The 25739-nt window shown below is 42.7% G+C and overlaps 2 protein-coding genes across 4 annotated transcripts in view; one reads left to right on the top strand and one right to left on the bottom strand.

The window, feature by feature from the left end:
* Nucleotides 1-44: 44 nt before the first annotated feature.
* Nucleotides 45-11111, top strand: PTGER4 (prostaglandin E receptor 4). The gene is made up of 2 exons (XM_065860723.2): nucleotides 45-1396; nucleotides 8957-11111. The coding sequence occupies exons 1-2, from the start codon at nucleotides 566-568 to the stop codon at nucleotides 9548-9550; spliced, it is 1425 nt and encodes a 474-aa protein (XP_065716795.1). The 5' UTR covers nucleotides 45-565; the 3' UTR covers nucleotides 9551-11111.
* A 6362-nt stretch (nucleotides 11112-17473) lies between these two features.
* The window catches only part of TTC33 (tetratricopeptide repeat domain 33), a 34349-nt gene continuing 26083 nt past the window's right edge, over nucleotides 17474-25739 (bottom strand). For all 3 annotated transcript variants that reach the window (XM_065860818.2, XM_065860815.2, XM_065860816.2), the window contains exons 4-5: nucleotides 22113-22244; nucleotides 17474-18328 (exon numbers count right to left, since the gene is read on the bottom strand). In XM_065860818.2, coding sequence (XP_065716890.1) covers nucleotides 17978-18328; nucleotides 22113-22244 — 483 coding nt within the window. In that variant the 3' untranslated portion in view covers nucleotides 17474-17977. The remainder of the gene's footprint in view (nucleotides 18329-22112; nucleotides 22245-25739) is intronic.

The following is a 25739-nucleotide window of genomic DNA, read 5'->3' as shown; positions in this document are numbered from 1 at the left end:
GCCTCCGCCCTCTGCGACGAAACTCGGCGGGAGCGCCGCGGGGAGTTAGACGGCCCCGCGACCCGCACCGCACCGCCGCGCCGGCCGGCGGGAGGCGATGAGCGGCGGCCACCGCGCTCCGGCACCTTCCCGCGCCGATCCCGGGGGCACCTGGTGCCGCCTCCTTCCCGCCCAGGGCCGCCCCAGCGCCGTGCTGAGCTCTCCCCGGCGTCGGGGCGAGAGGCGGTGAAGGCGGCTCCGCTCGGCTCCGCGCTCGGGCCGCCCCGATCCCCCTCCGGGCTGGGCGGCGGAGCGCTGCGGTCTGCGCGGGGAGAGTAGCGGCAGGAAGAGGCGGCCTCGGCTGCCCCGGCTGCGGGCGGTCGCTGCCGGACGGCACCCCGCTTCACCTCCTTTTTAGAAGTTTTTTTTTTTTCTTTTTTCAACTAAACCTCACTATTATTTTTTTTCCTCCCTCATTTTAATTTTTATTTTCACGCTAAACTATCTGCTCCCCTCCTCTACTCTTCTTTTTCTTTTCGGACCCACTCTTACTTTCGCTCGACTCACCAGCAGCAGCGTGGGCATCATGTCCTTCAACCCCACCATCATGCCACCTGCAAACAGCTCTGCCAACGGGACTGCCAGCGGGGCGGAGGGCGGAAAGCCCCCCACCATCCCCACCGTCATGTTCATCTTTGGCGTCGTGGGCAACCTCATAGCCATCGTGGTGCTCTGCAAGTCCAGGAAGGAGCAGAAGGAGACCACTTTCTACACTCTGGTCTGCGGGCTGGCAGTAACTGATCTCTTGGGGACCTGCCTGGTGAGTCCAGTCACTATTGCCACTTACCTGCAGAACCGCTGGCCGGGAGGAGCTGCACTGTGTGAGTACAGCTCCTTCATCCTTCTCTTCTTTGGACTCTCTGGCCTCAGCATTATCTGTGCCATGTCTATAGAGAGGTACCTGGCCATCAACCATGCCTATTTCTACAATCATTACGTAGACAAGAAGCTGGCAGGGCTCACGCTCTTTGCCATCTATGCTTCTAACGTCCTGTTCTGTGCCCTCCCCAGCATGGGGCTTGGCAAATCTACCTTGCAGTACCCTTACACTTGGTGTTTCATAGACTGGCGAACAAAGAAGGCCACTCATGCGGCATATTCCTACATGTACGCCGGCTTCAGCTCCTTCCTAATCATGGTCACTGTCATCTGCAACATCCTGGTGTGTGTGGCCCTCATTCGCATGCACCGCCAGTTCATGCGACGCACGTCCTTGGGGACAGACACCACCTCCAGCCGTTTATCTGACTTTCGCAGACGCCGGAGCTTCCGTCGGATGGCTGGAGCAGAGATCCAGATGGTTATTCTGCTCATTGCCACTTCCCTGGTGGTGGTCATCTGCTCCATTCCCCTGGTGGTGAGTAAATTTGTGAAACCCTTCCTCTTTTCCACCACTCGCACCGTTGGTCTTTTCTCCTGCTAGACTGTGCCTGTAGGACAGACTCCTGTTTATCTGGTGTTGCAAACGGTTATAATAACTGAAAGGCTGTTAGCATACATGCGTGAGGAGAGAAAGTTGTGTTGATTTATATTTACAAGTAAAGAAACACACTTATCCCAAGTCCTGGGCTCCTTTGATTTGTTAAAATACAGCGCCAAAAATTCTCAATTATTTTTCCACTGCTCGATTGGAATCCACACAGCAAAAATCTTACTGAGAGCTAAAGGCGCTTTAAAGTTCACTTCCAAAATTAATTTGTGATGAGTGAGGTTTGGGTCTGGCCTGCATTTCTGGATGTTTATTGTGTTTAAAAAATGTGCATGCCGTTGCTGAAGGGCACAGCAGTCCTTCATGTGCGGAAGCAGGAGAGAGCTCTGTTCACTTGGCACCAGTAACATGCAGAGTGCTTTGTGCCCAAAACCTGAGCTGAGCTTCCCCTCCCGAGGGATGCACCCACCACCTCTGGAGTGGATCCCACACAGACATCCCTCCAGCAGCTCCCTGCTGTGGGAGGAGTAAACTCTGTGGAACCACCTGTCTGTGTAATGCTCAGTTAAATGAGAGTTGGAGGAATCTGGCCCGCATAAACCTAGAGATCATACTGAAATGTCAGACAACATTACCACTAACCATTTGCTAATTTTCTGAAATGGCTGATACAATTAGTGTCATTAAATTGAACATGTGGGATCCAGTTACTTCTATTCCTCCACCTTATCTCCAAGGAAGGCAAAAAAGTACAATACCAGCTGGAGGCTCAGTTCTTGCTTGCCATCCACCATAATAAAGCTTGGCAAACCTCTCTCCTCCTCTGGCTTGGAGACATTAAACAAATAGCTGGCTTGCCTTATTCGCCACCTTCCAAAACACAGTTTAGAGAGCCAAGCAGTGGTTGTCATACAGAAAGTGTTTTTAGAAGGATTGTTTTCAGGAGTGTTATTGTTGGTAGGGTGATCCCTTTGCCTTAAAGGGGCTACAATGTGTGTGAAATGCAGCTGGCCAGCTGGGGACACGAAACAAATAGTGTAGACCATGGTAAGGAAGTTTAGGGAAGTACATGTGAACAGGACTTGAGAGGTCAGCGAGTCCATCCCCCTGCTTTGGAGGAGCTGTAATCACAGGGGTCGGGCCAGTTTTGCCACATTACTGACATGAACAGGAGCCAGTGAAGTGTAGCTGTGCTGCAGCACCAGGGATCCAGCTGTCACTCAAGACTGTCCCTGGTTCTTCGAGTTGTCACCTTGCGTTGCACGTGTGTTAGGTGAGGAACCATGAGCAACCTGCCTGCAGCCCAGCTCCAGGACCGGCACGACTAAGACAATTTGCTGAGGGGGAGGCATCCGTTTGTGGAGTGGCCAGAACCCTGGCAGTACCATGGGTTCACAGTCCCAAATTTGATCAATCGAGTGTTAGAACAGCTACTTCACAAAGGAACAATATTGTGTTTTCAAAAGACATACTCTTAATGCAGAGAATGAGTTCTGAGGATTACATACAGTGTTGTAATATGATACAGGGTATAGCTGATAGACTTCAGCAGTTTCAGAAAAAAGCCAAACCTTACCCTGTGGAGGAGCAGCTAGAGGAAAGCTGAGAAGTCTGAACATAGAATGCAAAATGAAATTGTTCATATCTATTTGGAGCTAGAATATTGAAACACACACACACACACATACACACACACACAAAAAAAAGGAAAGAATCAAGAGGGAGGGGTTACCCAAAATGGAACTGGATTGTTGACAGTTAAAATTAATGAACCTGCATGAGGCAAAGGGTTTATTATTTAAACAGTAGTTAGTGAAAAACTTATATATAGCAGAAGGTACTTCAAGGCGCAAGTGATGAAGTTGTGTAGGTCTCTCGCACCTTAATTTCACTACTTACCAAGACATATTGTTACCTTTGGAGCGTTCACATCAGTTAGTTTTTCCCTGCTAAAGCAGCACATCTTTTCTATATCTAATACGACGCAAGAAGCTGTCATTTCACTTAGGTGGATGACTCAGAAAAAAAGGAAGCTTTCTTCTAAAAAAAACCAACAACAACCGCATATATACACATCATCACAGTGTTCAAGTGTGGTTGAAGTTCTTCCTTGTTAAGTAGCTTATATAAGTCATTTGCCTCCCCCTGTGATAATAAGCTATAACCATATAGGCTTCCCTCTGCCATGATGTACTACAGTGTATGCCGCAGTATTAAGCCTGCTGGTTGCATATAGACTGAGGTAAAGAATTCAGATAAGAACTCAGAGAAGTGACACTTTTATGCTATAAATCCCTAGAAAGAGCCACTAGCAGAGATGGTAAATCACTAATATAGACATACATTTTCGTGAGTCAGAGGAGTTTCAGGGAGCCTCATCTATAACTGGACAGCCTGGCAGTCATCAAGAACGTGCAAGTGGTAAGGTGGTGGTGGCAGCATGATTCAGATACACAAGGCAAGCTCAGAGGGTGCTTTGTGACTGAAGTTTTCTGATGAGCCGACTTCCCACTGATGATTTCAGCTGAATAAACCATCACTTAAGTCAAAGCAAAGCAACTTCTGAAAGAGACATAAACTTCTAACATTTTAGAATGAACACTTTCACAACATAATAAAATCACAGACAGAGGCAGTCCAGGAGGCTACTTTTATTAGGGTTCAACAAAAAATTTTCAAGTCTTAATATATGGAATAGCTCTGAAATAAAAAGCAAAGGCTTGCCTTGATTTTAAAAGTGGTTAAAGAACAGCAAGCTGAGTCACACAGAACAGCAGTTTTTAATAATGAGATGCTCCAGCACTCAGTTTACGAGTAGGGTTGTTTAGTGTCTTAATGATTTATTCATAAAATCAGCAAAAATTTACAGTGACAACAAGTACTATAACAAAGTTACGGAGGATTGTGCAAAAGACTGAATGAATGAAAAGTTGAACAAAAAATATTACTGAAAGGAAAGTTTTTATATAACCTGATGGGTTCTCAATGTGCAGAAAGTGATGTGAAAGATAGGAAGAAGAATCTGACAATAGTTTAAAAATGAAATAAGGAAATACATTATGTGCTGACTCTTGTCTGCACTGGTTATCTCATTTTAAAATGTTTTCATTTTTTAGAAAATAGTATTGGGCAGAACTAAAACTAAAGAATAAGTTATATTAGGAGAGATTTTGTCAAGAGTAGAGTAGAAATTATTATTGGGCTTTTAACACAACAAACCAAACCCCAACTCTTTCAAGAGTAAACAGGCATACACTACTCACAGTCTGTAATTCACTTCCAGCAGTCTGTCAGATACTAAGATTTTTAAGTGCGTGATCTTTGTCTGATTCTGACCACTGAACTTTGTTATTAAATTATGGTGAAGTGGAAAATAAAATGGGGATGTGTATCTGTTTGATTGCATGAAATAATCAGGAGTTTCTAACTTAACATTTAGCGGTCTAAAAGTTTAGATTTTCTTTTGGCTTGGTCCGTTTCAACTTTAAATATCGGGGAGTGTCCACAGGCAACAGCGAGGTGGCAGACATGATTTTTAAGCAATGGAGTGGACACCAAGCCTTTGAGAGGCAAAGGTATTGACTTGTAGAGCTGTAAAACTTGTTCCTGCTTACTACTGTACAGTTTTTAAATGTATCCTATCAGTATGTGGGGAGATTTTGAGGGCAGGTAGAAGCTATGAAGACAATTACTAGGGTGACTGTAACTATGCACGTCACTTTATAGTACTTCATAGGATTAGAAATCATTATTTGCATCTGTAGTTAGTGAAAAGGAAGAGCAACAAACAGCACACAAGACTGATCCTACAGGTACCTATCACTTGAGCATAACCTCAACATACCTTGGAGCTATGCGCTTCTTAACACAATGACGAACAAATTGCCACTACTTCTAAGATAGATTACCTGAATTCTACAGCTACAAGACAAACATACAAAATCTCTTTTGAGATTTTAATTGTTCTAGTTTGCTTCTTTCTTTAATTAGGATTTCAAATTGCACAAATTCAAGCATCAGATTAGCTAATTTAGTACTAGATTCCAGTTACTCGACATTTACTTAGAATGTGCAAGGCAATATCCTTTATCATGCTACCTCCTGCAGCAGAAAACTTGTAGCCAAAACAGGATACATCTCTTGCTGTTCTTGTAGATGATACGTAAGCAAACATTTTTTCATCAATATGTAATGAATTATAAAGCTGACATTCCAACACAGATTGATTTTTACCTCATTTTGATGTAATCTCAGCAACAGGTCTGAATTGATAAATGCTTTTGACATTCAGAGAGGTTTCTAATAAAAGACATGGAACATTTCTGCGAAGTAGAAACAGTTTTGTACAGTCTAAAGTTTTCACTAAATAGGCTCATTTTATGAATCTTTCACCTGCCTATGCCGCATATCTGTCAAAAGGAAAGAAAGCATACAGAGATAACATAGATCAAGTTGTGCTGTGCAATTAGTGATTGTCCTTTTCAGCCACAGAGTCAGCACTTAAAGACATTTTTATCTTTCCATAAGGTGTCCCAGGTAGACAGGGAAAGGTGAAATAGATACCTCAATCTCATATGCTGCTTATCAGAAGAACAATCCCGTTATTAAATCACTGATGCGGAACTATAGCTCCAGTTGAAAAAAAAAAAAAAAAATAAATAAAAAAAAAAAAATCAGGTCTCCAAAGGTGGACTGTGTACTTCTTCAGCTACCTCCAAGTATGCCTTCTGGTTCTGTGATCTGAACGAATTTATCAGGAAATGCCCCTCCCTGTCACACCTCTGATCTTCCCCGTAATGACTGCCTTCGGTTGTATGAGCTGCTAGGAGGGCCCCACTCCCTCAGCGCTGTCCTTTGAACTCGGTCTCTCACACGTACCTGTCCCATGATCAACTGGTCAAATACATTGACCAGCATTTACACATTCTCAGGGTGTATTATCCTGTATAAGGAAATTTCAGTACATAAAAAGAAAAGGAGCATCCAGAAATGGCACCAGTTGAATCCCCTGGGGAAATTTGACCTTTCCATATGTCTGTATTTGTCATTTGTGTATGTGTACATTTGACCTCTTCTGATTTTGTGGGAGGGGAAAAGGTCTCACACAAATGGCCAAGTGGGTATTTCAAACCCAGGTTTTAGCCGATGGCCCACGACGTCGCTCCTGCCGGTTCCTCAGCCTTCCAGGCTGGAGAATCCCCACTGCTGCGTGTCAGGCCCCGCGCCGCTGTCGCCAACGGCAGCTTGACTTGCACAACGCGACAAACTGAGTCACGGAACCTGTCCCCACCTGCCCGGTTAACCCGCGGCTGCCCGTTCGGCCCGTTCCCGGCGCTGCCGGCGGGGTGCTCCTGCCACCTAGCGGCCCGCCCGGAACACTGCCCCTTTCCCCCCCCCGCCCAGCCTGCGGACGGAGAGAGGCCTTAATTAACGGCATCTTTATGGAATCGGCAATTAACATCAGCCCAACTGTCTGCGTTTAAAAATTCTGCCCTGCGGAGGGAACTGGTCTCCTCTCAGCCGGTGATGCGTGGAGTCACGCAGAAAGGGGGTAGCGGGCAGGAGGCAAATCTTAAATAAATAATGAAAAAAATTAAACTGGATATAGCTTAATAACAGGAAAACGCATAAAAATAAGTTCAACATACACACGAATACTCTTTGAAGCACCTGAATTGAATGTTTGCTTTAACAAAAAGATAAGGTTTATAAATTAGTTGTCAAAAAGATATCTGCAGTATTAGAAATCATTAGGAAAGTTGCTAAGAATAAAACTCATATTGCTCCATAAATTCAAGATTTCCCTATATTCTGAATTCCATGGGCAGGTTTTGTTACCCATAAACCTAGAGAAAAGTATTGAGAAGCAAAATACAAGCAATTATCAATTTGACAGTTGCTTTGAGAGAGACTATATGCACAGAACTTACAAAGAGAGGCTCTGCATTATTTTAAACATACTCCACTGATAGCTTGGGAGCACACAGAATCTCTGAATTCTGACAAGCTGACTGCCACCACATTGCCCTGCTGCAGGAAAATTTCTCAAAAAAAGAATTGCAAAAATTTTCACCACACCTAGTAAACTTCACATGCAGAACTTCTAATAAAAATTACTTAGGAGGACTGTTCTAGTTTGGCTCTGGTTTATTCAAACGCTTGCCTTCCTTCTCATCTGCAACCTTCTCCCAACCAGGCAAGATTTGATCCATTTCAGGAGTAAAAGGCCAAGGTTTTAAAAAAAAAAAAAAAAGTACTAGATTTTAATTGTATTAAATGAAGAAGATAACGAAGGGATTTATTTTGACTTAATGAATCTGAAGAAAATAGCATCTTCCACTACCAATTCTTTTCAGTGGCTTTCCTAGGCTTTCTTACCACTGAACACTGTGTAGGTCTTGCTAAAATGGAGGACAGCTGCTTGAGACCAAACTGATATGATGTCTTCCTCTTTAGTGACACTGGAAAGATAACAATCGATATCAGAGAAGTGGACCACACCTTTCTCACAGCAGCATTTACAAAAGTAGCTCATAAACTAGGACAGAGACTGGGTTACTGGTTTTTTTTCTGGGCTTCAAAGGAAGAAAATGAAGGAGACATTTCTTCGTAGAAGACTGGAGCCTAATTAGTCTTAAATTTTGTGCATGATAAGCTAAAATTGCTACTTGAATAGTCACTTAATGCAGCACCTTCAACATTTTAGTTTCTTGATCACTTCATCAGTATTTTTATGCTTTTGTAAGTAGAACCAAAATGCTGGCTTATGTAGGAGAGCAGAGCAGTCCAGTCTAGTGCTGCCATCACCTCATTATCTTGACCTATTAAAAGTCTCATAGCTGGGGGACCTTTCCTTTTTTTTTTCCTCAATTTTTATTTTTCCAAAGCATGCTGCAACAAGCAAACACCTGAGGGTATATGAACAATTCCAGTAAGGAGATAGGTGCCAGCAAAATGCTTTTCTAAACCTGGGAATCAGCAGCTCTGGACTTTTTTCCAGAGTCTCGTGTACTTGGATGATAATCTATGTTTCAATTTGTTTCTAAATAAACAATTATTAGACCTTTGCTAGAGGAACTGCTTGTCCAGGTCTCCTCATTCAGGTCTCTCTTTACAAGTAGTATGAGACTCAAGGTATACCAAGGAAGCAGGATATAGGATACATCTGTGCTCCTGGGTTCTGTCCATTAATGAGTAATTTTAAAAAACAGCAGCCAGAAGTTGAAGGTTCAAGGATTAATTAAGAGGGGAAGGAGAGAGACATTCCTTTCCTCTCTGTGTCAAAGGAGGCCAATTTACAGCAGTGCTCTGATTTTTTTGGCATTTCAAAAAATAAACTAATGGCTGCCAATCTGAGATGCCTGGCAGACTCTTCTCTTGTCATAGCTTGCAGTTGCCAATCTAGATCTCTGCTTTGAAGTGTAAACTTTGATTTCCTGACGTAATTGTGCAATTGTGTCTTTCTCTTCCCCTTGTCTCCTTGGGTAGGTTCGTGTCTTTGTGAACCAGCTGTACCAGCCGGAATCAGTGAGGGATGTGAAGCAAAACCCTGACCTGCAAGCCATCCGCATTGCCTCGGTGAACCCTATTTTGGACCCATGGGTCTACATTCTCCTCCGCAAGACTGTGCTCAGCAAAGCCATTGAGAAGATCAAATGCCTCTTCTGCCGCATTGGAGGGGCTCGGAGGCAGCACTCGGGTGGCAATTTCAACTGCGTGGATGGCCGCAGGACGTCCTCTGCCATGTCAAGTCAGTCACCCTCCTTCATCTCCCGTGAGCTGAGGGAGATCAGCAGCACCTCACAAACGCTGCTCTACCCTCCGGAGCTGAGTGAAAGCAGCGTTGGGGGCCGTGTTCTGCTCCCAGGCCCCAGTGCCAGCTTGGCTCAGTCTGACACCACGTCAGTGAGGACTCTGCGTAGCTCGGAGACCTCAGACTCTTCACAGGGACAAGAGTCTGAGAGTGTCTTCCTGGTAAATGAAATCAGGTCTGGTGGCGGGGCCAGCTCTACAGCCAAGGGCAGCCCTCTGCAGGTCACCTTTCCCACAGAGACACTGAATTTGTCAGAAAAGTGTATATAAGATAGCCATGAAAGGCATCAACCCTGGGGATACTTACCAGTACATTGGAAAAACTGGTGCAATAGATAGGTGTTCTGCCTGTTTGAGGGGAGAAGGGTTCAGCTGTGCTCCAAAGGGCTATTTTTCTCTTGCTGTGTGATGGGTACATTTCTTTCAGACTACTGAGGACTGTGTGGAACAGACACTGCACTTGGGCCCTGCCATGAGAAATGGTACAAGGCAGGTCTAAAGAACTGGAAACATGAACTGCCTTGTCTTGTTTGGGGACACAGGAGGGCTACTGAGCCTCCTGAAATTGAAAGACCCATCACTTTCTTTTTTCTTTCTTTCTTTCTTTGTTTTCCTTTCCAAATCTGGTAGAACTGTGTTTTCTTTCCCCGTGGTTGCTCAGCTATCAAGAGTTTAAGCTTCTGGTACTAGAGCTGAATGTGAGGCAGCTGCTAGGAACTTGACACAGTTACTCCGACAGCTGCCTGGGGATGGATTTTAAAGTGTCTCACTAAAGCATGAAAATGTGAATTTTTACTGTTGTACATATATAAGGATTGAAAATATTTAAAAGTCTATTCTTCTCTATGAGAAGGTTTTCTATTAATACAAGGTATATAGAAACAATTGCCAGCCTTCTCTTCCCCCAGTATTTCCTGCTGATAGGACATTCTTGGTTTAGATTTGTTTTCCAGGCTAGATTCACAGCTGATGTGATTATCTAGCTGAGAATACATAAGCACTTTCTGAGTGAAATGGGTATATGCGCGCTATTTAGAGAGAAAAAGAAAACACATTGTTTCAGTTAAGAATATTCCTGTTCCGTATATGTACATACTAAAAAGCCAGATTTTATTTATGTGCTGAGAGTGTTTCTCTGTATAACACATCCGCGCCTCTGTGAGTACTTGGGCCCATATTCTGCACAAACTTAGGCACACACATGACATCGCCCATCAGAGTCCCTCTGCTGCCAGGGAGACTCCTGACTTGTAAAGTTGAGGACATATAGAAGTGCTTTCAATATCAGGGCCTAAAACTTTCAACCCCTGGTTAATAGTCTTAATATTCACTTTAGTTAAAGCATCACTGATGTAATAAAGGTATTTTTCATAACATTTATCATTTTACTTTAAATAGTAAATAGAATTTTATGACTGTGTAATCTGATACTCCATCAAATAAATGTACAAAGCCATGGAGGCAGAAGCTTGATTTAAAAGTATAGGTTGTATAGAAACATATCCTGGTCTTGCACCCCTAGAAAATAATTTGTTCCTAGAGTCTTAATGGCAAACACATCACCAAAAACAGCTGTTAACCACTGACAAAAAGGAGTTTTGTGTTTTACATTGTAAGGGTTAGATCTTGTTGCAGAAACACTGTTTATCAAAATAATTCTGTACAGATATTTGGAGGATGTTTTGTCAAATACTAAGCATGTTATGCTGCTTAAAGTGTTTTCATGTGAAATGCTTCATTGTAATTTTGAGCCTTATGTTGATATGTTTAAGCAGTTGTACTGACCCAAGTAATTTTGGAGATCACAATTAAATGGAAATGTTCTGCTTGATCTCAGCAGTTTATATGAGTCTGTCATTCAGTGCCGACTCCTCACTTTAACAAGTCTCCCATCTTGGAAGCCTTTGTGCTCAGCTGCTGTCAAAACATACTTTGTTCTATAAGTTTCTGAAACACCTCAGCATGATAACCATCAACAAGAGGCAACCATCTTCAGAAATGTCCCCAGGAGCACCAACATAAAGCCTTGAAAATTCTTCAAGCAAACAAACAAAAATCAAAAACTACACTCAAACCTCAGACTTGCTCCATTATTTTCCTTTAACAGGGGAGCAGTTGAGCTTATTTGCCTTGAAACATGCAGGAAGTGAAGTTAAATTTCTACACAAGTATTTGTTGCTTTTCCACCAGTTAAGGTGGAGAACAGTATTACACAATTTCTTACTGCAGCTATGGATAAAGATCTGGCTGAACTGTTTGCAATTAAACCAGATATGCTGGCCTCAGCCCATTGAGCCAGCCTGTCCAGATCTTTAGGAAAGGGGGAAACAGCTGCCAATTCAGCAACAGGTCACTGCATGAGCCTCCCTTCAACACTGTCCTCAAAGAAGTGGGGTGGCACTGGCTGCCCCTGAGTCAATGGCTCAGTGTCAAGGAGGGAGCCTGGGTCACGATAGCAGCTCCTCCAGGAGGATGTCACTCTTTGCTGGAAGTGGTGTATGAGGAGAGCCGACGGGTAAGCGATGACCTAGAGGGGACGTCACAGCCGGGTGATCCTCACCACCTCCATGAGTGCAGAGCGTCTGTCGCCCCACACAGAGGTTCTGGTCTCAGTGTGCAACTCGCACTGTGCAGCGAGCTTCTCGTTCTCCTCCCAGTTGGCTGTCTTCACCTGAGGTACCCTGTGTGCCACAAGGCACTGACAATGACTTCTCTCTGGGACAGGGAATATCTACATTCCAACCTGAAGAACATGGCAGCTTTTCTTCATGGTCAGCAAGAAGCCAAGTATTTCTTCAGGCGTGATCTTGACATTCAGTCTGTCTTTGGAGTGCTGCACGTCGCAGATATTTCAGGTGGGTTGAGCAGAGAGGAGCAAACACACACGAGGCATTTTGGGATGCATCAGGCCCTTCGATTCTCTGGCAAACCATGGGCACCTTCCCCAGCTAAATGGCCGCAGCCAATCCCTCCTTGACGATATGCATTGTCAATAGCCTCTATAGCACAGTTCCCCAAAAATCCCGTAGCCATCATATAGTCAGTATACTGAGTAGTGGTTAAGATCATTTTCAACAAAGAACATCAGTCATGCAGAGTAAGTAGGTAGGAAGAGCTTAATGCTTCTAAAAAAAATTATAACAATTGACAAAGTAACTCCATTTTCTTTAGCTAACATCTGTAATTCTTTTACAACATCATACGGTAGCTGTTGAAAGCCTGGAGTTTGCCGTTCATGATAGATCAGAGGGCATGCCATAAACACTCTCCAGCCACCTGCCTTCAAAGCCTCTTCTCTGCATTTATCCCACATGGTTAAATTGGTGTGCACTTGCGATTGCAAAGTAGCAGTGTGGGGGAATAGATCAGGTTCTCGCTTCAAGTCTACTGGGCCAGGATCAAGGGGGTTGTTGGGCAACTCCCATAAACCATCTTCCATCAAAAGCTTTCTCTGTAGTGTACATGCAGGGGTTTCATTATCAGCCAGCCCTTTCTCCACTACTGCATCCATGGCTAGTGCATTTTTCCCCAATATAGATACAGGATCCCCCTGCTTCCCTAGCAAGGGAGTAGCAGAAAGTTCACAGTCAGTTGCTACCTGCACAACTACTTCCTTCTGAGCCACTGTTAAAGTAGTCATAATTTTCCCCAAGGAGATAAATAATCGCAAGCAGCATTATCTCCAGTTGCTGCTTGTTCATATAGTTCTCATCCAACTTTGTGCCATGTCTCCAGCTGAAATGTACCAGTTGTAGGCAAGTCCGGCACATGATTAGCAATCCATTCTAATAAAGTCACTAGTTGGACTCAAGATACGTTCTGATTTTGCCTTTGTAATAAACATTGAAGGACATTTAGGTTTTGTCTTTGTTCAAGGGATAACTTCCCTCCCATGTTTCCCAATTGATCACCTTTTCTCAGTGATGGGTGTACACTGCTATTTCTTTTTCCTGATTCCTTCTCCCAGTTGTTTCCCGGTCCAGACTCGACTGGGTTCGCTACTGGAACGACTGATTCTTTCACAGTCACATTGAAAGTCGCTGTTTGGGTGCCATTTGTAGCAAATGAGGAACAGACTCTGCTTAAGCTGTGAAGAGAGACATTTATTACAAACTTAGGCTTGCATTTATACTTGCTCAAGTATTTGCTGATTTGCTAAGTTAGTCATTAATTAAGCCACGTATTTTGTGTTCACACCTAAGTTACTGCCATAAACGCACTTTTTGTCTATCACAAGCTATTCCTCTGTCCTTGATGTATCAGTCCCTCTGTTCTTGATGTATCATGTACCATACAGTCCTTGATTCCTGTATTTCTCCACCAATGCTTGTTCTCACGCTGTTGACTCTTCTAGTTTCTCACAGGCCCGATGTCAGCATATTGACACATTTTTCTGTGCCTCAGAAAGAAAGGCCCAACAACAAAGTTCATAATAAAAGAGATGTTTGAAGAGAGAACTTTGTTTACAGCCTTGTGGTCTAGGTCTATCAGTTGTGGGAGTCTTCTGCCCAATAAAATACTGCTGTGCTCTGTGTGTTGGCCTTCATGAGTGCTGTCAGGTGGGAGAACGTCTGTCCACTGGAAGTGTTCTCCAGGCTGTAGAGGTGGTCCAGTAAGGAAAGGCAGAAGTTCTGCCACAGCAGCCAGGCTAGTTTCTTCTTCCTGCAACACAGAAGAAACTGCTGGGCCCAGAGGATCCAGCTCTACAGCTCTAAATTCAACAAGGCCTCCAGTCTGGGCAGGTCTGGGCCTGGATGCCTGGGACCAGATAGGAAATGGCTCTTCCTCCCTGGGATTCTGAGTTCTGCTCCTTACTGAGCATCCTCCGGAAGGCAGGACGCTCTCCTGGCAGTATAAGCTGGCCACTGCAATTTTGCTATCTGAGATGTAACAAAGGCTCCAATGGAGGTCCGGGCGAACTGCCTTTTGAGCAGTCTCAGAGCCTTCCTGATCATTTTCTTTGCCAGCTTTCTGTGTCCCGTATGACAGCAGACCTGCACAGGGAAAGAGAAACATCCCGAGATGGACTAGTTGCCCACGAGACTGCAGGAATCTGTCAGTGGCTGAAGATGCCCAGGATATCCCTGGAAACTGGGGAATGCATCCAGCTCCTTTCCCCAAGAGATCCCTCCACTCCTCCCTATCTCTTTACCTTCCCTTTGAGGCTGAAGAAGGTGGCTTCGTCAAAATGGGCTGTCACTTTTCGGTCCTTTAATGTCTTCCTCAGGACCTCTGCTTCATTCAGCTTCATGAGGGCCTTTGCGCAAGAACACAGGCAGCAGGTGAGTGTGGGTGCGGAGCCCACGGCCAGCCTTGTCCTCCCTCCCCCATTGCTTCTGGCACGTGTCAGCCCTTGCTGATGCCCGCTCAAACACAGTCACACTGGCTCAGAGCACAGGCAGCAGTGACCCTTCACACCACCTCCCTGCTAATGCCCCTTGTGCTAAGGTCACGGTGCCTTCTGTCTCTTGCTGCAGAAGAGGCAAACCAGAGGAATGTGTCACGGTCTGACCCCAGCCTTTCCCTTCCGAGGCCCCACAAAGGCATGCCCTCGTACAACAGCCAATTTGTCCTGCCCAGAGGCAGGGGACTGAGAGGCCTCCGGTGGGTGCTGGTAAGCAAGGTAACTAACCATGTAGTTGTTGGAGACATGCAGGTAGGCAGCCACACACTCCAGAAGGTAGTAGAAGGCTCCGGAGGCATCGCCCATTGCCAGGTAGTGGTGAGGCAAAGGCACAAGCACTGATTCCATGATAGCTTCACATTCACACGAGTATATGCTGTTGTGCTTCCTGTTGGTCTTGCTGGGCTGCCCTGCCGCACTAGTCAGAGGAGCATTCCCAGGGGAAGAGGAGAGCAAAGGATACACAGGCATTAGCTATCCTGGTCTTTCTGCCCACAAAGGTGGCATCAAAAGCTCTTTCTTCAACACAGAGCACGAGGTCATTGGCAGGCGTGACGAATACAAGTGCTGTGCAGGTTGGCAGAATGAGTCAAGCTGGGCTTTCTGTCACCTGCCACAGGCAAACCATTTAAGTCCCTGTCGTGGCTTTTCCTGTGCAGGTTTTGCAGTGCTACTCTGTAGGAACTAGAAAGCAAGGGCTGCTCCAGTGGAGTGTGGCAATCACTCTGAGCCTATGGGCTTCCTCAAACACTCTCGCATCTCCATGGCCATCTCCTCCCAGCTCCCACCCCACAGAAAGCCGCTTCCCTAAGCTGAAGTCACAACTGGCTGACAAATGCCAGCACTTCCTTTGTCCCCTCAGGACACCCTGAGCTCACTGGCTTCCAAGAGTGTCAAAACCTTGTCTGTTCACCCAGGATCATCCTCCATGGAGCGCTGATGAAGTGTCTCAAAATAAAACCGGGCGTTAGTCACCTCCTTGCATACCCTGGGGTAAGCGCTGGTCTCCCATTCCCAAGGGGCTTGCAAGGAACCTTGCAAAGGTGCTGATACACCAAGGACAGGCTGCTGAGGTCATCCTCCCCTCCTGGGCTCAGCCCTAGCAGATCTACTGCCACCAATCCCCAGCACACACCTCCGGCCTCCTGGAGAGCCCATGCTGCAGACTATAGTGCACAGCACACCCTCAGTGACGTGTGGCCTGTTCTTCTGCAGCTCCTCTCCTGCCAGCACCAAGGCCGTCCAGGTGCCTGAGTTGCCCAGGTCAGCAGGGCCCTGACAGCTCCCTCCATCCTGGGTGCTGGTGACCCTGAAGCGGTGCAAGGAAACGAAGTCCCCCTGGCTGCAGCTCTTGCACTGGTGTGCATACCGCTCCAGGAAGGTGGCACACTTGCGGTGCACAGTGACCTGCTGTCTCCCGGGCCACAGCTCGTAGGCCACCTCCCACTGCAGCAGATCACAGAAGGCCAGGGCGCCAGGCCGTGGCACCATGATCTTGATGCTCGCGGAGGAACTCCACACGCCTGCAAGGCAAAGAGCCTGGGGTGCATATCTGGCAGGATCCATGCTCAGAAGCTCCTCCTGCTTCTGAAATACCCCTCTCTGGAGATACCACAGGCCACAGACTTCAATCCATGTGAGAACATTATGTTAACATGGTAATGGCCTACAATAAACACCTGGTGTCTGTAACCTGCCAATCAACCAAGCCCACATGCTCTGTTTCCTATGTCCCAGTCACAACCGTGCTTCTTATAGTTTTATAGCTATTACATGACCTCAATATAAATTAAGCAAGCACTTGCCCTTAACCCTAGGTTTTACCTCTTTCCTTTCATTTTAGGATCTCGGGGGCACTTACATTGTGTTACTGAGTTAAGTTTCCAATGGCACCCCTATAATCGTGATCCCCAGTACCAACAAATATTCAGCTTCCAGGAACAACTAGAGTAAACCAGTATATTTGCTTTTTTCCCCTCCATCACTACTTCTCAAATCCAATGACATTATGACATTATCAAATTACAGTCACTGTTGTGATATATGATCCACACTTTTTTACCATCTAGTATTGTGAGAAAGGATTTATTCTCAGTATCACCTATGTTTAACATTTTAGAGATACTTATCTCTATCTATAAGAATGGAATTCATCTGCCTGGATTCAGTATTGGAAGTCACTGCCAGCCAGTCACCTTCAGCTTCTTTTGTAGTCAATGGAAATTATTAGGCACTGTTGGGAGGCTGATTCACCTCATTTCAAGATACTTATCTATTGCAAGGCATATGAATGGCCATCTGAAGCTGTGTATTTCTTTCCCCCACATATAAAAGGATTCAAAGGAAAAGCTATATTTAAAATGTTTAATTGTGGATTTTAAATTAAGCAAAATTAATCCGACTAAACTACTCTTGCTGCTGAGATTTCCTCTTTAACAACACTGTAACACTTCAGAATTTTAATATACGATTAATGTGGAAGGCAAACACATGGCAACTGCCACTAGTGATTATGGAGAACAATAAGAATAAATTCCTGATTGCAAAGATAAAACTGATATAAGAGATAAAAACGATAACCTGTTTTTAATAACAAAGGCCTTCTCCTTCGGGTCTCTCTTATTTGGATTATTCTTGAGATGCCTTTTTTTTTTTTTTTTCCTTTGACTACAACACCTTGACATATTCAGCAGAGAAAGAAGCAGCCAGCTGATGAAACGAGCATCATTCTGAAGTGATTAACAGCAACCCTTTTTCTTGTTAAAACCAAAAGAACACACAGGCATAACTAAGCAGCACAGTAGTCAGGATTTTATTCAACCAGATCAAAAAAATCCCGTACATGCAAAACAAAGATTTCTGATAATAGAGAACATCTGACACTTCAACTGGAAGAAAATAATATTAGTGAATAATGACTGAGACAGATTTTTAAAAACTTCCTTTTTCTTTTAAGGTTTAAATAAAAGCTTATTAATTACTGGGAAAAAGTAGACATTACCTTGTAAAATTATGAAGTACATAAAGCTAAAAGCAGATGTTTGAATGCAGTTAAGCATTTTAACATTACATTTGTTCACAATATTTTTAGAATCAACTCCTGGCTTTCTTCTCCAGTAACAGGGATGTATCAACAACCCTGTTCATTGCTTTTCCAACTTTCAAAAGAAAAATAACTCAAATTCTTTAATGCGTGTAGGTTCTCCTGCTGCTTAAAAACACAAGACCAAAGCAAACCCAGTACATTAAATAACACTAGCCCTTACAGCAGCATGGCAACCCATAAGGTTGCCCTATCGGGCTCTGATGAAAAGGGTTTCATCAGGAGTTGTAGGACAATTCTCCTTCTCAATAACAGTCTCTACTGCACCTGAAGCAGACACAATGACCACTGTTTTAGCTGCTGAAAGAGCTTTCTCCTTCTCTGCAATGGCAGCACAGACTGCCACAATTTCATCACTTTCAAAGTCATAGTCTGGGATTGATTCTTGGGCAAGTGCTTTTCCTTTTGCCAGTGCTTGCACTTCCTCAGTCTTTGTTGCCTTCTGCTGCTCCTGCAGTTTTCTAGCCCAGGAAAGGTCCTCTTTCCATACTTCAGGGTTCATCGGAAAGATGTGTAAGGATACCTGGAAACTTCGGATTGCCTATAAACAGAATAACGAAGAAACAAGGAATGAACACTTTAAAGCCTACATATTTCATCACAGAAATTAACAAAAATAAAAAGTACATAATTCAAAAAGTGATTTTGTATCCCACTTTTCTCTTATCCATCATCAGATGTACAAGAAGACAAAAGCAGACAAACACGGTTTGAAGAAATACAAAAAGGGATGACTGGGATTGAACACACACAATCATAATGCTACAAGTAATCCTAGCCCTGGGATAAGCAGTTTCTGTAACAGGTTTGCAGTTGCAAACGCACTGATTTAAATAGAGAAGAGCAGACAAATAAACTCCCAACTTGGAGAGTTGCTCTAAGAAAGAAATTCTATAATCTTATAGATCGTGTAATATTAATACAAGTAAGTAAGTAAGTATCATTGATGCTGCTTGTCCTGTCTTTCAGCTCAATTGGGAAAGTCCCACAAATACAAATACTCAAACGTAGAAGTTGTTAAATGTAAAAAAATGTGATCATCTAATCCTTCAGCAATACGAAGCCATTGCTACAATACTGGGAAAATGCTAGACCAAGAACTACAACTGTTTTGCATTTATAGTTCCATCAACAGTGAAAAGGTCAAGACTGACCTTACATACTCAGCTTACATGTATGTAGACACAAGCACATGTGTATTTCATATTTATAACTGTATGGTCCGCTATGGAAATGGCCACCTGAGTGTCCAAACTCATGTGACGACGTACAGAAGCCTTTGTGACAGATAGGAAAACAGTGGTGAGATGGATTTGGATTACAAATCCATATCAACAATACAACAGGTGTGTGAGATGTGACCAGGCAGACAGTATGTTCAGCTTGGTGACAGAGGTAAGAGAGGAACGAGAAACGTTATGAAGCATCAGGGACTCTGAGAAGGAGGCAGGCTGCTGTGACCAGTGAGACCTCTGGCCTCCCTGAGACAGGAACCAGAAAAAAAAAAACAAGATCAAGCCCCTCCAGGGCCCCGGGTTAAGGACATCACCAGGAAATTTCCCAGCCTGGTACAGTCCTCACACTGTTACCCGTTACTGATCTTTCACGTGGGTGGCGACAATGTTACAACCCGTAGTCCAAGTGCCATCAGAAGGCACTTCAGAGCCTTGGGGCAGTTGGTAAGGGAATCGCAAACACAGGTCATTTTCCCGTCTCTCCTTCCAGTTGCAGGCAGTGACATTAGAAGAAGCAGACGGACACACTCTATTAATACATGGTTCTGTGCCTGGGGTCACTACCAGAACTCAGCATTTTTGCTATTGGGATGGCCTAGATGGCACCAGATTTGCTGACACCAGATGGGTTTCACCTTTCTGAAAGACTGAAGAGGGTCTTTGCTCATGAGATAGTGGAGCTCATTGAGAGAGCTTTAAACCAGACATGATGGGATACGGCTGTCTTTCTGGGCTGCAAGTGCACATTGCTGGGTCATGTTGAGTTTCTCAACCAACGCTCCTGAGTTCTCCTCAAGGCTGCTCTCAATCCATTCTCCGCCCAGCCTGTATTTGTGCTTGGGATTACCCTGACCCGTGTGCAGGACCTTGCAATTGGCCCGGTTGAATCTTATGGAGTTCACACAGGTCCACTTCTCAAGCCTCTCCAGGTCCCACTGGATGGCATCTGTTCCCTCCAGCTTGTCAGCCACACCACACAGCTTGATGTCATTGGCAAACTTGCTGAGGGTGCGCTCACTCCCACTGTCCATGTCACCAACAAAGATGTTAAACAGTGCTGGTCCCAACACCAACCCCATAGGAACACCACTTGTCACTCATGGCACGAACCGTACTAATGAAATATCACTGTGAAATTGTTACTGCTTAAGTTGTCATCACCAATACAGTAAAAATCATTTGTAAAAAACATCTAAAATTAAATAAGGGAAATTATGCCATCGACCGCTACTCTTCGGGTATCACCATCTAGCCAGTTACTTGTCCACTGAACAGTCCATCCATCAAATCCATATCTCTCCAATTTACAGAAAAGGATGTTGTGGGGACCATGTCAAAGGCTTTAGAGAAGTCCAGAAGTTTCAGATGAATAAGGTGCTTTGATGCAAATCTCTGATTTTTTCCAACTTCAAATGTTTTGGTTTGCATCATGGAACAGTCTCAGACTACATAAACTACATTACTTTCTGATTAACCTCAATAACGAATTCAAAGAGAGCACCTGAACAGCTACTCTGAAGTAAAATAAAATCAATATAATGTGAACAATGTGTCCACAGTACTAGCATCTCAAGATATCCACTGCTATTGGTGTGATGTGACTTGTCAACGTAGACAAATCCTGTAGCATCCAGTGAGCAGACCTGGTGGTACAACTAGTATGTGTATATCAATATGTAAAATTCACATTACAGGAACTGTAGCTTTTTTATAGAATAAGCAGCATCAGTTATCTAGGATTCTTTCAGGAAATAAAATTTTGAAATTTCTGAGACTAACGCATTTAGAAATCTCAGACACAATTTAGAGCAACAATTTCAGACACTTAAAAGGAAATCAAAGATCTACAGATTGTTGATCCTGACAGGACAGACCATCTAATCTTAACTTCTACACCACAAAAGCCATGGAATGTGACCAGTTATGTGATGCAGATATGTATAGATTTACATTAAGTATTTCAAATTACAATACTGCAACAACATAAGGTAGCACAATACACATCTGCAACACACAGCTTTTGTCTTAGTTATTCACATCATCTCTTTTTGTGTGTTTGTTATTGATATCGCACCTTACTACATTTTAAATAGAAACTGGTTTTGCATGATCTGTTTGCCTCTCTCAAAAGAATAATTTTTTTTTAAATTTTTGAAAGTTTTCTGTCCAAACATTGTAACTTTGCAAAAACACTAATTAGTGACTAACAAAGTTATTTGTATCAAACCAGCACACAGCTACTTCTATTAGAAATAAAACCAGTATCTATTTTTTATCTGAAAGCTCCTGATGAATAATTTTTTTAATGTACTTCTGTGAATGTGTCTGAATTAAAGTTTCACTCACTATGTTTCCATACTAACTAGCAGAAGATTACTGCACTATATATGTTACATTATTCAGAGATGCACAGCCTACAGGCAGAGGGTGATCAGACACAGGGAAGAGTCTCCCTTTGCATCACGTTATGTAGCCAAGACAGTACCATGGCATGCAGCTGCAGCTGGGGAAAAGGTGAATTCCAGCTTCTGCAAGGCATTTCAGCCTTTTTGCTGTCTTACTAAGAAAAGAAACTTCAACCACCACACAGGATCAGGGAGCCAGAGGAAAGCATGAATGAGCACTCGTGATTCACTGCACCTGAAGCAGGAGAGGAGGAGACAGGGAAATCAGGATACTACAATTTTATTAGCAGCCATGTATAAAACCGAGCCCGAATATCAACTGGGACTTCACAGTACCTTCATCTTTAAACTATGGTGAGCTGCGCTGTAGTAGTACAGGACCCAGAATGTAGTATGTGCAGTTATGTCAGCTTAATCATTCTGCTGCATAAAGCCACCATGTAAGTATACCATAAGACATAAAAGGCTTCCACAAGTTCAGCAAAAAAAATCACAGACAAAGCCTTTGTGAAAACCAAAGTGGAAGAAATACTGGAGATAAATGAGAACCACCTTTTCCTTGCCTACTTTCAGGTTACATACAGCTATTAAGTTGCCTTGGTATTTCTGTATTTTCATGCTCTCACACAGAATTCAGAGGATGAGGCTTGCAAGTTTAGAATATTAATGTTGTCAGTTTTCATACCAATGCTATCTCTCCTAATCCAAGCTGGGCACGTCCCAAAGTCTGCCAGGCATCCCAGGAACGCGGGTTCCGCTGGACCGCCGTTTCCGCTGCGTGCACTGCTGGGAACATTTCATGTAAAGACATCAGGACCTATGACAGAAAACCAAGAGGAATAAGGAAAATGGATAACAAATTTAAGTCTTCTGGGATTACCCAGACAACCACCATTGTCTCAATAAGTAGGGGCAGGTTCATCTCACCTAGCTTTTTCTAGTTTAAAAGTTACTTGTCTAATCTCAGATAGTCACCCAGGCTCATTCCATCGCTCATGTAGAGAAACACACGTAGAGGATGATTCATCTGAACTATCTAAGTAAGTCTATTAGAAGTAGATTAATTTATTTTGAAGGTGTCCTTCCCTCTCCCTTCCTCCCTGTAAACCCCATACTCTGTAAAAACATAAGAAAATACACTGAAGGACAAACACATTGAGAACTACACACAATAAGTAAGCAAGTATTGTTAAAAAACTCCTGGGTTGCACTTTTCAATAAAAGACTGGAATCTACCAAATACAGTTGCGGTGCACATGACATAATTACAGAAACAATCCCTGTAATTCAGCATGGAAACAGCCCTTAATGACTGTTGTGTTCGGAGAGTACGCATTCTGCAATAACAAAGTCTAACTTAGACGTGAAGTCATCTACACACACAGACACACAAAAGTGGTTTCTGAATGTGGAAATCTCTTTACTCAGCAGTACAGGTTAGTGTCTGCCTGCTACCATAGTATTCTACTCCTCACATTATATCTCCATAACAAAGCCCATAAATCATAGTTAACGACATGTAACATGGCTCAAACCTTGTCTTATTTTTCCAAGACCACCATGAGACTGGCACATTACCTGAAGACCTACATCACTCTGAGATCATGACTTCAGACACCCACATGCAATGGTGATAGATACCAGCGTAAGAAACTAATGACAACGGCATTCCTACAGGATTATGAGAATGTCAACCACAAGAGTAAGACTCATATGTGGGCAACCACTTCTATCCCAACTGACCTGCAAGCATGATGAATAATATTATAATATATAGTATTAGGACTACTGTTGAAGTGCAAAAAGCATTTATTCAACCTTATTGTTCTGTAATATATTAAACAGATGAACAGGAGTGTGGAGCAGAGGATTCAGATGCAATATTTTCTGAGTATTTACTTTAATGTAAAGCACTTGCACAGCATTGAGGTTAGTAAAAAAAAAAAAAAAGAAAAAATAAATAGCTTTACTGCAGAAAGTTATCCTGTACTCAATAAACACAAGAAGCATATCTTCCAATAAACCCTTTGGATCCATATTCCTGCTGTTCTAATAAGTCTAAATACTAGTCCTATGGCTTCTCTTGAATTCAATTCAACAGGCTGTACACTGGAATTTCAAAGTACCTAAAACCAAAAAACCAAACCGCAGCTGTATGTCACGTAATTTTCCCTTTTTTCCTCAACAATTCTCAATGATTGTTCTTTGTAAGCAAAATTTGTAATGAATACTACGTGTTTTTCCAAAGCTTTCAGTTCAACAGCATTTTTGTGTAAAGTTTCTCTTGTCTGCAGCAGATCTGTAAGCTGAATCAGATCAAACCGTTACTAGTGGATAGATGTAAATCCTGTCAAGATTAAGTGATTCTACATCTATCAGCTAGCTTTTACATTAACTTCTTAATGTGTTTGTTCTCATAATAGAAAACAAAGCCACAAACTCACTTGAACATAAATGCATTCTGAGTATTCTGTATGTCCTACTAGTACTTTCTACTGCAAGACAATTCTAAAATATTTACATGAATTCTCTCTGAATTGGAGACTACGTACATAAATTTTCGTTGTGTTGGTTATGTTGTCTTTACTGTTCATTTCCTTGATCCCTACGTATCACACCATAATGGACTAAAGCTCATTTGACTGAAAAAATCAGACACTCAATGAATGTCTTGTTCAAAGTCTTACTCCCACTTTTTACTGTATACAACTTCATTTTCTTCTCTTAAGAATCTATATTGTTTGTTTAGTTTTAGTTATCTCTTTTTGAATAGTTATTTTATTTGCTTCAATGTGGCATCAGCATTATGGTTTGTTTTTCTGCTTCTTACAAAGGTGCACCAGATCCTCTTTCATTTCAGGCCATATGCTTGAAATTCTTGAGCTAATTAGAAAACTATCATTGTTTCATTCAGATATGTGAAAAACATAAATCCAGAAACCAGCAGCAGCTTCTACAACCAATTAGAGCACAATTCTTACTGCTACTCTTACCTTTGCTCAGTTTTCTCTAATTGTCAATCACTGGTTTTATGTCTGTTCACTCTTAGACATTTAACTTCAGTACAACTGATTCTGAACTGCAAACCGTCATCAGCATCAGTTCAGACAACTATCCAATCAATCCATTCAATTATGTTACTTCAGCAGTAACTTTGTGCAATCTTGTTTTATCGAAGTTACGTCCACAGTAATTTCCATGTGTTTTCAGTGGGGTTTTTTTGACAGAGAGATAATAGTCACCCTTCACTAGACACTTCTTGAAAAACATTCATATTACTAGTAAAAACAGGAATAAGAAAGCTTTATTCTAAAAAGGTCAGAAACTATTATAATAGGGTACTTAGACGCAACATTTGTTTTTTAAACAGATTTTTACTTTTTAGAGAAAGTAATTCAGTTAAATTAGGTTATTTTTCAATGACCAAATAGCTTGATGCTTCACATGGGAACCATGTGTCACTGAAGATTTAATTTAAAACCCTTTTCCTCAATGTTTCAGAATTAACTTAGGGTCTTTAGACGGTCACACGTTCAGAAAAGGGCACAAATATAAGTTTGTAATTTGAGAACATGAAGATATTAAGCTTTCATTTATCATAATTATGCTGGGGAAAACCATCATAAAGAGACAAACCTACCAGAAAAATAAGTCTTTAATCTAATTTTGAAGCAAGCTATGATAGAAAAGGGGTATTTTGCCAGTCACCTAAGACAAAGATGAGTATGCTTAAGAACACCCTTTTAAGAGCTGACACAAAGATTTTATCCCTTTCCTGTTGCTTTCAAATTAATTTCTTCTGTAAACTTCATTAGCAGGATGGCACTCAAGTTTCACAGTGAAGTAATCTCATACCATATTTGATTTATTTTCCAGTTATAACACTTCATTAGAAAACATTCTTAAAACTAATTAAACAACTAGAAAAAAGGTCTTACAAAGTAGAAAAAAATCTCATGACTTCCATACACATATGTAATAAAAATCACTAGAGGGAAATGTCTTACAAAGACATTAAGTAGATGGATATTCAGAACTTACTTTATTTCAACATAGACTTACCATTATCACATGCAGTAAAAAAAGAACATCCGTGTCACTACAATTACTTAGTTTAATAAATCTAGCTTTAAATGTGAGAACAGATTAGAAGAATCCAGTGGCATAAAAACAGCTAAACACAGCAACTGTCATCAGGAGACTGATCAAGTACTAAAAATCCAGACAGTAGAATGACCCATCCTGTCCTACCCACAGTATTTTGGAAGTGCTATGAATCTGAGTAAGTCCTGGTGTTAGATGAGCTCATTGT

Source organism: Patagioenas fasciata, chromosome Z (assembly GCF_037038585.1).
Source record: "Patagioenas fasciata isolate bPatFas1 chromosome Z, bPatFas1.hap1, whole genome shotgun sequence".
NCBI classification, from domain to species: Eukaryota; Metazoa; Chordata; class Aves; order Columbiformes; family Columbidae; genus Patagioenas; species Patagioenas fasciata.
This window is presented reverse-complemented; position numbering and strand designations above follow the sequence as displayed.

Excerpts from the sequence above, each read along its gene's own strand:
- PTGER4 (XM_065860723.2), top strand. The coding sequence starts at position 566 with ATGTCCTTCAACCCCACCATCATGCCACCTGCAAACAGCTCTGCCAAC. Across the intron at positions 1,397-8,956 it reads TCTGCTCCATTCCCCTGGTG|GTTCGTGTCTTTGTGAACCA; the intron begins GTGAGTAAATTT and ends CTCCTTGGGTAG.